At 53.4% G+C, this 12,758-nt stretch overlaps 1 protein-coding gene across 3 annotated transcripts in view; it reads left to right on the top strand.

The window, feature by feature from the left end:
- ADCY7 (adenylate cyclase 7) overlaps window positions 1-12,758 on the top strand; it is a 52,096-nt gene that overhangs the window by 12,097 nt on the left and 27,241 nt on the right. For 2 of the 3 annotated variants that reach the window (XM_011946618.1, XM_011946621.1), the window contains exons 2-4: window positions 9,503-9,678; window positions 9,718-9,922; window positions 12,013-12,216. In XM_011946618.1, coding sequence (XP_011802008.1) covers window positions 9,752-9,922; window positions 12,013-12,216 — 375 coding nt within the window. In that variant the 5' untranslated portion in view covers window positions 9,503-9,678; window positions 9,718-9,751. Of the gene's footprint in view, window positions 1-9,502; window positions 9,923-12,012; window positions 12,217-12,758 lie in introns of all 3 variants that reach the window. The other variant, XM_011946620.1, reaches the window with a different exon arrangement.

The raw sequence follows: 12,758 nt of genomic DNA, 5'->3' as shown, positions 1-12,758 counted from the left end.
GTATATTTTGTTTTTTCATGTAACTGAATTTATCAGTCTTTTCTTTATGGCTTTTGGGTTTTGTGTCAGGATAAAAAGGCCATATTCACTACAGCATTATATGAGAATACTCCCATAGTTTCTTGCTGTCTTTGGAAATAATCCTGGTATAAGTTGTGAATCCAGTTTGCTTTCTGTCTTGTGGATGCTGCCTTTCTAAACAGAATACTAGCAGCCTAAGAGTTAAGACTCAAATGCACATCCTTCCTGTCCCCTCCAGGACAGGACACTGGTTACTCTGGGTTGCATCTGTCCATGGGCCTGTGAAATGGATCTCTTTGTTTTTTTGGCAGAGCCTCACTCTGTTGCCCAGGCTGGAGTGCAGTGGTGCAATCCCATCTCACTGCAACCTCCGCCTCCCAAGTTCAAGTGATTCTCATGCCTCAGCCTCCTGAGTAGCTGGGACTATAGGCACATGCCACCACCTTGGGCTAATTTTTCTATTTTTAGAAGAGACGGGGTTTCACCATGTTAGCCAGGCTGGTCTCGAACTCCTGGCCTCCAGTGATCTACCTGCCTTGGCCTCCCAAAGTGCTGGGATTACAGATGTGAGCCACCGTGCCAGGTCTGTGGAGCTCTTCTTGTACCTCCCAGCCCCATTCATGTCTTGCTGTCACTGCTGGACCCACTGTCAGGGTGGGGCCCTAGGCAATGTGCGAAGTCAGCCACCACCCTCTTGTCCTGGGCAGGATGAGCACCACTTGAGGTCCCCCATGGTCAGCCGGACTTCCCCTTTCTGTTCTTCCTTATCAAGGGAAAAGGGATCAGAAATCTGTTACATGTGGGCGTGAAAGTGTTTCCTTTCTGAAGGGGGAGGCTAGTGAGGGCAGTGCTTACAGAAATGAATCGCTAATGGAATTTCAAGCAAGAGTGAGGAAAAAGTAGGGCTGATCCTGGTTGATTGGTTAGTCAGTTGATAAACACTGTTGCCTGAACACCCACTGCGTTCTACCCTAGCAGATACCCTGGTTGGGGCAGTGCTAAGGATTCTGCCTCCTGGGAGCTCATTTCCTGAGCAGAATTTCCTCTTGGTACCTGGCCTGATGCCTGGTGCACAGAAGGCATCAGTGCACAGCTGCTGAAGGAATGCATGGTCGAACTCCCCCTGGGCAGTCACTAACTAGCATTAGAATGGGCATGAGACATAGTAGACCTGGATTCATACCCCTGGCTGCTGGAGCCTTGGGGGTGCATTTTAAAGGAGAGATTGATCAGTATAACGCTTAACCAAATGAATGAAGTGGAGGGGAGGATTTCAGGAACAAAGAACACTTTTTTTTCTTCTTTTATTGTCGTGTCTCTGGCAGTTTTTGGTATCAAGATGATGCTGGCCTCATAGAATGAGTTAGGGAGGAGTACCTCTTCCTCAATTTTTCTGAATAGTTCCTATGGGAATGGTACCAGTTCTTCTTCGTACATCTGGTAGAATTTGGCTGTGAATCTATCAGGTCCTGGCCTTTTATTGGTAGGCTATTTATTACTAATTCAGTTTAGGAGCTCATTATTGGTCTCTTCCTGGCTCAGTCATGGGAGGATTGTGTGTCCAGGAATTTATCCATCTCTTAGATTTTGTAGTTTTTGTGTGTAGAAGTGTTTGTAGTAGTTTCTGATGGTTATTTTTTACTTCTGTGGGGTCATTAGTGACATTCCTTTAGTCATTTCTAATTGTGTTTGTTTCGATCTTCTCTCTTTATTAGTTTAGTGGCCTATTTTATTTTTTCAAAAAAACCAACTCCTGGGTTCATTGATCTTTTGAATGGTTTTTTGTCTTGTTTTTCTTCAGTTCAGCTCTGATTTTTGTCGTTTCTTGTCTTCTGCTAGGCTTGGGGTTGATTTGTTTTTGCTTCTCTATTTCTTTCAATTGTGAAGTTAGGTTGTTAATTTGAGATCTTTCTAACTTTTTGATGTGGGCATTTAATGCTACGGATTTCCCTCTTAACACTACCTTAGCTGTGTCCCAAAGAATCAAAGAACAACTTTCTACCCATCCCTAGAAGTGGCTCCCTGGGACCACGTGAGAACCTCAGCCTTTTCCCTCAGTTTTTCTCCAGTCCCTTATCCTTTTCATTTACTGATTCAGCCTCCACCCCCAGCCCAGCCTCAACTAGGCCAGAGCTGGTCTCAGAGGTCTGACACAGCCCCTCCTTTGCAAGAGGGAAAACTAAGGCACAGGTCAGGCAAGAGACTTGCTCAGGGTCACAGAGCATGTTGGTGGCTAAGCTGGGACTGGAATGCAGGTTTTTGGCCCCCAAGACTGATCAGCAGCCTGTGCCCTGGGAGTGGGAACACAGTCAGCCTGGGGGTGCTTGGGGGCTGTGGAAGGGGAGCAGGGTTGGCTGGCAGTCATGCCATTGGGGAACTTCAGCCTTTGCCCCTGCTGGGCAACTTTGCAGGCTATCATCAGGAGGTGCAGTGGGGGGCCTGGGTGGGGGCCTGCCCACTCTGCATCTGCCTCTCCCTGGACCCCATGGTTGAACTCTGACCCTGCAGGACTTCCTCTGACACTAAACCTGACTTCTTGGCCATTTGCCAATTTGTCCTGCAAGCTTGGCCTCTTGGACATCATGACCTGTGCAGATGACCTGGCTATCAGCACCCCCAGTTTACTGATAAGGAAACTGAGGCCAGAGTGTGCAGGCAACTGCCACTCACAGGCCATTGGTAGCCGAGCTGGGATGGGGTGCAGGCATCCTCCCAGAGGCCGAGTGTAGTTGGGAGAGGTGTGCTGTGGCGGGTAAGGCAGGTGTGGCAGGTGCAGCAGGTGCTTCCCGATCTTGAGGGAGGCCCTTTCTTCATCTGCCCTCATCCTTCAGCCGTGGCGCCCTCCTCCCTCACCCATGCCACTCTGCATGCTTCCCTACCCTGGGCCTGGCGCAGGATTCTGGCTGGCTAACCTTCTCGGCCATTCACATCACAGGTGTTTGCCGGGACCAGCTGCGGGACACACACACAGATCCCACCACGACAGTTTGGCGAGGCAGGGGGCTGGGATGTTGGATCCACAATGGGAAGGCCTCTGGGTAGGGGAGGTGCCTGGGAGAGCAGGGCATGGGGGCCACAGAGCTCTGAGGACAGGGAGGGTCTGGGGAGGGCTGGGCTTGGGGTGTGGGACCTTGAATACCAGCAGAATTGAATCCCTGGGTTCCACGAGGTTTCCTGGGGGCCTCTTTGGGTCAGGCCTGCACTGGGCAGAGCAGCTGCTGGCTTCATGGAGCTCAGGGTGTCTTGAGAGAGATCGCATTAACATGAGACTCCCTTGGCAAATGAAAAATCTGCCTGAGACTCAGCCTACCAGGGGAGCTGAGAGCCAGCAGGCCCGGCGGGGGCAAGATGGAGCATGCAGGTTTTTGTGTCTTCAGCTGCGTGGCATCCCAGGCAGGGTGTGGGCCCAGGGGCCTGAGTGGGGCCTCTTCCCTGGAGGCTTCCATGCCCCCCCCAACTCCAAGGTCCCCACTTCCCCTTTTTGAGGCCACCAGGGCCCCACGGCAGCCCTGAGCCTGCTGAGGCTTGGCCGGAGGAAGCCAGGCTGTGGTTTCTGCCAACAGTGGCTGAGTGAGGAAGTGACTGTCCTGTCTGCATCTGTGAAAGCTGGGGGTTTCTAGAACATACTCTGCACAAGGGCTGTGGCTGTGCTGGGGACGCTGCCAGATCAGCTGGACTGGGGAAGGATTTCCCGAGCACCCGGGAACCTGGTCCTGCAGTTGCAGTATGGAATCCCAGTCTTCTGCTTCTAGCAGTTCTTCTGGCTGGAGAACCTGGACCCAGCCAGCCAGTATTTGGTGAGGAGACCACAATCCTGCCTTAGTTGCAGGATAAGAGAGTGTGTGAGGGGTTGCTCAGAGGGCTTCCTGGAGGAGGAGGCCCTCCTGGAGTTCACTGACCTCAACTTGCTCCTGCAAGGCAGAGGGAAGTAATTCGACAGGGTCCCCTGAGCTCCCCACCACTTGGTCATAGCTCTGTCCTGGGCCTTATTTGTGGGGAAAATGTTGGTGTTTTGGGATATTATGGGATTTCTGGATGCCAGCACCATGAGGGTGATAGGGACCCCAGATATCCTATGTTTAAATTCCAGCTTTTTTTTTTTTTCCAGACAAGGTTCTGCTGTGTCACCCAGGCGGGAGTGCAGTGGCATGATCATAGTTCAGTGAATTCGGCCTTGACCTCCTGTGATGGAGGGATGAGCGGGGCTGTCTCCTCCAAGCCCCAGCTCCCTTCTGGAGGACTGCCTGTGTCTGCAGCGTCACACTGTCATCTCTTTGCTGACTGGGACCCTTCCAGTTGACTCTGAACCCATTGAGGAGCCATGGGTGCTTTTTAGACGCAACAAACTGGGTCCAGAAGCCCGATGTGGACTTTGAGACTCTTGGTTGCGAGTGACAGAAGCTCAAACTGGCTGAAGCTGAAAGAGGCATTGCTTGTCCCATGTGGTTAAATATCTAGAGGTTGCATAAGCGTCAGGCACAGCTGGCTCCTGTGGCCCCAGGAGGTGTTGCCACGCCCCTGTCTTGTGCCAGTTCTCCATGTTGGTGTCATTTTCAGGCGGGCTCTCTCCTTGTGGTGGCTCAGGTGTCTGCTGACAGTGCCAGGTCACCAATAAAAGAGAACGCCTCTTTCCCTGGGTCAGCAGAAGTCCAAAGAGAGCCCTCACTGCCCAGGCCTGTGGCATTGAGGCTTGACAGGGACTTTGCTGATTGGCCATACCAGGGTCATGTGGCCCCTGAACCAGGGTACTGAGGGTCGGGAGAGGGGACATTGCACAGCAGAAGCATGAAACACCCTCCTCCCATCTGGACACCTTCCCCGCAGGGGGGTCCCCTCCTCTTTAAAATGGGGCTGCTTACCCTGCTGTACCACCGGGCTGGTCGTGAGGTGAGAATAAGGAAGGGCCTCTGGGACTGCAGTCTCCTCAGGAAGAGGGGACTTGATACCTCTGCTCTTGGTGACTTTGAAAGTCAGACAGGACCCATGCAGTGTGGGTGAGGGAGTGACAGGGAGGCAGGGCTTGGCTTGAGCTAAGGGAGGACTCAGGGCCATAGAAGTGCCCAGTGATGGAGGAGACTGCCCTGAGAGGTGGTGAGCCCCCATCGTGGAGGTGTGCACGCTAACAACATGGTCCTTTGTTAGCAAGCAGGTGTGCACTAACAGCAGGGTCATTCACTCCAGGGGGCCCTGGCTTGGATGTGTCTCAGACCTGGCAGAAGGGTTCCTTCATCCAGGGCCTTGTGGGGAGGCCCTCCCTGTTGCCAACTGAGTCGAGGACTGGTGGAAGAACTGGTGATTGGACAGGAGGCCTGGAAAACTTCCCGGGCAGGGGGTGCCTCTGGGTCTGGCTTTGGCAGGGTGGCTTCCAGGGAGGAGCTGGCCTGGGGACATGCCACTGGTGGTGGGTTCCTGGACCCCTCTGGAGATGTGATCAGTGAGTTCATTCCCCCCAGGCCTCACGGTGCCCGGCTTGTTCCAGGAGCTGGCCAAGGTCCCTGGATGGGCCGAAGTCCTTGTGCCCACGCTCTCCACCATTCACCTGCCCCTGCCTGCGGTTGCCCGGAAAGTGGCCTAATGAGTTCCTTGAGAGGCGTGTTTACCACGCCTGGGTTCCCACGGGCCCTTGGGACCCTCTCAGCTGGTTCCTCCCTCTCCTCATGGTGGCCCAGCCTGGCTTTGCCTGGAATGGGTGTGTCCACACACTCTTACACCTGCACTTTCACGCACGTGTCTGGCCGCCTCAGCTCTGGGCTGGGGGCTTTGCCTGGGAGATGGAGCAGCTGTGGGGAGTGGCCTCAGCCCTCTGGTGTTTGGAGCTTCTCAGTCTGGCCGTCCTGGTGCACCGGTGTTTGGCAGCAGGCCACGGGGCAGGCAGGGTTGCTGTTTGTGTGCTGTGGCATCTGGCTCGGTCCCCCGGGATGTCAGTGGGGAAGCCTGGGCTGAGGAGCCCTGGTTTGGGAGCTGGCAGACCCGGGTTTGCATCCCAGCCTGTCTGTCTACCAGCTCCAGCAGTGTGATCTTAGGCAATCACTCTGCCTCTCTGGGCTCAGTTCTGCGTGTGTGAAACGGTGGTGCCACCTTGGCCTTTGCCAGTTGTGAAGATGAGAGTGAATGTGTGTGCAGGTGCCGGGGGTGGCAGGAACTGCTGCTGTTATTACTGCAAAGGGCTATTTTGGGGTGGGAGGGGGCTGGATTGAATGTGTCTCAGGCAGGGACCTTACCTCGTTTGGCAAACCCTGCAGCACAGGATTGGATGTACATGGTTAGCACACAGTAAATGCCTCTTGTGGAATAGACTGGTTAGTTTAGATTTAGAGGTTGTAAACTAGTGGGCTGCAATCACTGCAAAATTTGAAATCAGCTGCCAACATTTAAAAATAATTTTACATAGAAATCAGATTTGTAGCCTGTCTGAGCACTTTAGGCACTTTGACAGCTCTGGGCCACACCCCAGAAGGGTTGCCCCTCATTGAACAGGTGCTAAGGCCTATAGACACCTGCCCAGGCACTGAAGGAGACAGGGCCCCTCAGCAAATGACCCCTTCCTCCTTCCCCAAATATGTGGTTTTTCCATTTTGTTCCTGGTGTGTGGTGATGGAATAGGAACTTCCAGAGGAAATAGAGCCTGAGGTGGCTCCTGGAATCAAGGTGGCCCCTGGGATCTCATAGTAGCAGGTGTTGAGGTTGGGGGGCTTCCCTTAGACTTGGGGACCCTGGATATTCTGCTTTTTGCCTCTAGGGGCTGGGGGCTCGTCTGGCCACCTTCCCTCCGCTGGACCAGCTGTCCTTTGAAGCTTCTGCTGGTGGCTGGCCATTTGTGCCCCATAACTGCCCTGAGCCGTCCCAGGTCTCACAGCCTCCCTGCTGTGAGATGGCCTCTGCGTCTGGCCCTGTCCTGGTTCCAATCCAAGGCAGGCCTGGAGGACACTGGGGGCCTGGATTCTTGGTCCAGGGTTGCCCTCTTCATGCAAGGTTCCTGTTGGGAATCTGGCAGCTGTCCCCAAGTCCCCATTGCTGTGTGAGGGATTGCACAGTTTTGGTAATATTCCTTCCTTTGGAGACTGATGGGGATCACTGGGGAGAGAGAGTCCAGCCTAGCACACAGGAGGTGTAAGGACTGGCAGGCTTAGGTGTGATTCACAAGCCTTTTTGGAATCAATGAATATGCTAAGGAATGAATGGTGCTGGGGAAAGAAGGAGCCCACGTGGGCTGAGCATGGCAAGCCTGGGGTGTGCTCACAGTGTGTCACAAAGGGGCCACCGTGTCCCTCTCTGAGACTCAGCTTCCTTTTCTGTGAAGCAAGGCTTGCAGACATCTGAAATTTATGTCAGTGGGCTATTTAAAAAAATAAACAAGATTTTTGTGGGGTACAGTGGTTCATGCCTGAAATCTTGGCACTTCGGAGGCTGAGGAGGGTAGATTGCTTGAGCCTAGGAGTTCAAGACTAGCTTGGGCAACATGGAGAAACCCCATCTCTACAAAAAATACATGGCCCACTGCAGCCTAAGCCTCCCCAGGCTCAGGTCCCAGCTACACAGGAGGCTGAGGTGGGAGGATTACCTGAGTCCAGGGAGGTTGAGTCTGCAGCTGGCTGTGATCACACCACTTCACTCCAGCCTGGGTGACAGAGTGAGACCCCATCTCAAAAAAAAAACAAAAAACAAACAAAAAACAGAGAGAAAGAAAATGCAAAATGTAGTTTTATGTGGAGCTTACTGTAACGCAGATGCAGGGGGCTGCTCTGGCTGAAGCAGGCATGGGTTGCCTGAGTCTCTGCCCTCTGACCTTCCCTTCCCATCAGGGGCCTGATGCATGTCCCCAAATCTCAGGGCTCCTAGGATCGCAGCTTGGAATCCTCTGTGCCTGGAGACATGAGACTCACTGGAAAATGAAGTGAATGTGGTGTTCGCACCAGGACGATGCAGACAGCGGAGCCTGGAAACAGACCCCATCCGTGTGATCACCTGACTTATGAGAGAGGTGGCTCCACTGAAATTCAGTGAGATGATTGCTGGTTCACTGAACACTACTGGGATAATTCAATATCCATGTGGAAAAAAGAAGTGAACCTTGATCCCTACCTCACACGATACCCAGAGTGAATCAAGATGAATCACAGATGGCCGGGCGCGGTGGCTCAAGCCTGTAATCCCAGCACTTTGGGAGGCGGAGACGGGCGGATCACGAGGTCAGGAGATCAAGACCATCCTGGCTAACACGGTGAAACCCCGTCTCTACTAAAAAATACAAAAAACTAGCCGGGCAAGGTGGCGGGTGCCTGTAGTCCCAGCTACTCGGGAGGCTGAGGCAGGAGAATGGCGTAAACCCGGGAGGCGGAGCTTGCAGTGAGCTGAGATCCAGCCACTGCACTCCAGCCTGGGCCACAGAGTGAGACTCTGTCTCAAAAAAAAAAAAAAAGATGAATCACAGACCTTAGTGTGAAAGCAAAACAGAGAAACGTGCAGAGCAGAGCTGGCCTGTAGAGGTTTCTGTGATGATAGACATGCTCTGTTGATCTGTGCTGTCCTGTACAGCAGCTGCCAGTCGCATGTGGCCATTGAGTATTTGATTTTTTTTGTTTTTGTTTTTGTTTTGAGATGAAGTCTCACTCCATTGCCCAGGCTGGATGCAATGGCACGATCACGGCTCATTGAAACCTCTGCCTCCCAGGTTTAAGCCATTCTCCTGCCTCAGCTTCCCGAGTAGCTGGGATTACAGGCACACACCACCATGTCTGGCTAATTTTTGTGTTTTTAGTGGAGATGGGGTTTTACCCTGTGGGCCAGGCTGGTCTCGAACTCCTGACCTCAGGTGATCCACCTGCCTCAGCTTCTCAAAGTGCTGGGATTACAGGCATGAGCCACCATGCCTGGCTGGCTGTTGAGTATTTGAAATGTGGCTAGTGTGACTGAGGGTCTGAATTTCTAATTTGATTTTAAATTAATTTAAATTTAATTAAAAATAGTGGCTGGGCATGGTGGCTCATGCCTGTAATCCCAGCACTTTGGGAGGCTGAGGCAGGAGGATAGCTTGAGCCCATGAGTTCAAAACCACCCTGGGCAGCAGGGGGAGGCCCCATCTCTACAAAAGAAAATTTAAAAATTAGCTGGAGATGTGGTGGTACACACCTGTAGTCCCAGCTACTTAGGAGGCTGAGGTGGAAGAATCACTTGAGCTCAGGAGTTTGAGGCTGCAGTGAGCTGTGATCATGCCACTGCACTCCAGCCTGGGCAATAGAGTGAGACCCTGTCTTGAAAAAAAAAAAGCAGCCACATGTGGCTAGTGGCTACTGTCTTGGACAGTGCAGTTCTAGAAGACACAGGGGACTAGCTTTACAACAACAGGACATAAAAGTTAGGTTAGGGTTAAGATGGATAAATCAGACTTGGTGCTGTGAGGCCTGGGCCCCGCTCTCCCCAATGCCAGCCCTCCCCTGACTTGGTCCATTAGGTCAAGTTCCTGTCTGCTTCATCTCCGCAGAGCTGAGGAACTGCGTGTGGAGTCAGCCCAGTCTGGATGCACAGGAGGATGCCGGCGGCACAGTGAGTGAGGCCTGGTGCCAGAGCTGTGTGGACCCCTCATTGGCCATGGAACAGCAGGCCCAGAGGCCCTCTCCCCAGCCCTGCTTGCTTGCCTTGGAGAGGACAGAGGCCTAGGCCCACGGGGCAGGGTGTTGGCAGACAGATGCCCTCCAGGCCCTGGGGCCTCCTTAACGGCCAAGGGTGGAAGATGCCGGCCAAGGGGCGCTACTTCCTCAACGAGGGCGAGGAGGGTCCTGACCAAGATGCGCTCTACGAGAAGTACCGGCTCACCAGCCAGCATGGGCCGCTTCTGCTCACGCTTCTGCTGGTGGCCGCCACTGCCTGCGTGGCCCTCATCGTCATCGCCTTCAGCCAGGGGGTGAGTGAGGGCAGCCCCCGGGCTTCACATCTCAGCCCCAACCTTGGCCAAGCTGCCATCTTCTCTTAGCCTCAGTTTTCTCTTCTGTAAAATGCTATTTTTTTTTTTTTTTTTTTGAGAGTCTCACTCTGTCACCCAGGCTGGAGTGCAGAGGCATGATCTCGGCTCACTGCAAACTCCGTCTCCTGAGCTCAAGCAATTCTCCTGCCTCAGCCTCCCAAGTAGCTAGGATGACAGGTGCATGCCACCATGCCTAGCTAATTTTTGTATTTTTGGTAGAGATGGGGTTTCACCATGTTGGCTAGGCTGGTCTTGAACTCTTGACTTCAGGTGATCCACCTGCCTCGGGCCCCCAAAGTGCTGGGATTATAGACGTGAGTCACCATGCCCGGCCAATGCTATGTCTTTTACAACACGTTTAGACTGGTAGAAGACAAGTTTCTAATAAAAAAAAAATGTTTTTGAGACTGGGCCTTGCTGTGTTGCCCAGGTTGGCCTTGAACTCCTGGGTTCAAGTAATCCTCCTGGCTCATCCTCCTGAGTAGCTGGGATTACAAGCATGCATGACCATGCCCAGCCTCTCTAACTTTAATTCAATTTTGAAGTCTGGAGTGGTTTTAGATATTACATTAACTTGTCTGAATAAACTATTCTCATTTTTCTCCATGATGAAATTTGATTCTACTGAAGACCTGGGTCAGGGATGGCCTGCGTATCACTGCCCTCACTTCCTGTACCCATGCAGACATCATTAATCAATCTCTACACTCCACACTGAGCCTGTCTACGTTCTCAGAATCCTCCTTTTATTTTTTATTTTTATTTTTATTTTTTTGTAGAGACATGGCCTCGCTATGTTGCCCAGGCTGGTCTTGAACTCCTGGCCTCAAGCGATCCTCCCTTGGCCTCCCAAAGTGTTGGGATTACAGGCGTAATCCTTTTTAACACAGCCCTCCAGGCTGGCACCACTCATGTCATTTCTGGCCCAGGCACTTGCCTTGGTACAGCCGCTAGCTGTGTTCAGCTATTGAGCATTTAAAAAGTGGGTAATGTGACTGATGAGCTGCATTTTTCATCTCCCCTCCCCTCCCATCTCCTTTCCTTTCTTTTGAGACAGAGTTTCACTCTTGTTGTCCAGGCTGGAGTGCAATGGCACCATCTTGAACTCGCTGCAGCCTCTACCTCCTGGGTTCAAGTGATTCTCCTGCCTCAGCTTCCTGAGTAGCTGGGATTACAGGCGCACGCCACCACACCTGGCTAATTGTTGTATTTTTAGTAAAAACGGGGTTTTGCCATGTTGACCAGGCTGGTCTCGAATTCCTGACCTCAGCTGATCCACCCGCCTCAGCCTCCCAAAGTGCTGGGATTATAGGCATGAGCCACCATGCCCTGTCCATTTTCTTTTTAGTGAATGTAAATTTGATTAGCAGAGTTCTGGAAGAACACTCGGAAACTCCAGGGTGTTTATATGAGTCAAGTGGCCAGGAACCAGCAGCTGCCAGTGCAGCCTGGATCCATGTGGCTATCAACCACAGGACACTTGCTACTGTGTGCCAGCCCCCAGATCAAGGCCTCTGTCCCCGTGGACCTCCTGGATGCTGTGCCCGTCCCGTCCTACCTCTGTGCCATTGCCCCAGCTCCTCCCCTGTGGGATGACTTTTCCTGGTATCCATCACCAGCCTCTGCTCACTCACTGAGGGCCAGGTGCAGTGTCATCTTTGGGCAGCTTTCCAAGGCTCTGCCTGTGAACGAGTCTTGCCCTGTGCTTGTGGTATCACTTGTGGCTGTGCACAGAGCACCGTGGGAATCCAGGAAGGAGGCAGAGGTGGATGGAGAGTGATGGCATCATGGGCGGGACTGTGGATGATGCTCTGGTTCCCGAGGTGATGGGGAGGGGGTAGTTGAGGCAGCCTTGGCAGAGGTGACAAAGAAAGGCCAGAAGGTGAGCGGGAACCAGGCGTGGAAAGGCTCATCCACACCCTTCATGTGGAGGAAGCTGTAAGTGAGGCAGCCGGCCCAGCAGGCTTTCTGGAGGAGGTGGCTCTGCACTGGGAAAAGCTGAGGCATTTCTGTCTGTTTGCTCTACCCAGGACCCCTCCAGACACCAGGCCATTCTGGGCATGGCGTTCCTGGCGCTGGCGGTGTTTGCAGCCCTCACTGTGCTGATGTATGTCGAGTGTCTCCTGCGGCACTGGCTCAGGGCCTTGGCGCTGCTCACCTGGGCCTGCCTGGTAGCCCTGGGCTACGTGCTGGTGTTCAACGCATGGACGAAGGCGGCCTGTGCGTGGGAGCAGGTAACGGGGACTCTGGACTCCCTGCCAGCTGCGCCCTCAGGAGCTCCCATCCCCGTGGGTAGTGGGCATGCCACAGGCCCTTCCTGCCCCAAGCTTGGCTGTGTGTCTAGGATGGCCCCAGGCTGGTTTTATCCCTGTGAGTTCTCTGCATCGACAGGGCTGAGGTGGGGAGAGTGTCCACTTGGATGTTGGGCTGCAGCACTTTCAGGTGGCTCCAGTTTGGTTGGAGATGACAGAACTCCAGCTCAAAGAGGCAAAAAGGCACAAACTGGTTCCTGTGTCAGGAAAGGCCGAGGGGTCAGTGCTGGGCTCCAGTGGGATAACTGGACCTGGGGCCTCCGGACAGCTTCAGCCCCAGGCACGCTGTCCCCAGGTGGGGGCAGAGAAGGCCACAGGGGCTCCAGGCTGCCCACCTCAGCTGAGACCCCTTTCTCAACCAGCTCGACCTGCAGGCTTGAGCCACACTGACCTGACTGTGGTCACGGGCCCAGTCCTGGATGGTCACTGTCGCCAAGCAGTGGCACACTCTGACCAGTGGGCCT

The sequence above is a fragment of the Colobus angolensis genome, unplaced genomic scaffold, assembly GCF_000951035.1.
Source record: "Colobus angolensis palliatus isolate OR3802 unplaced genomic scaffold, Cang.pa_1.0 Scaffold251, whole genome shotgun sequence".
Lineage (NCBI taxonomy): Eukaryota > Metazoa > Chordata > Mammalia > Primates > Cercopithecidae > Colobus > Colobus angolensis.
This window is presented reverse-complemented; position numbering and strand designations above follow the sequence as displayed.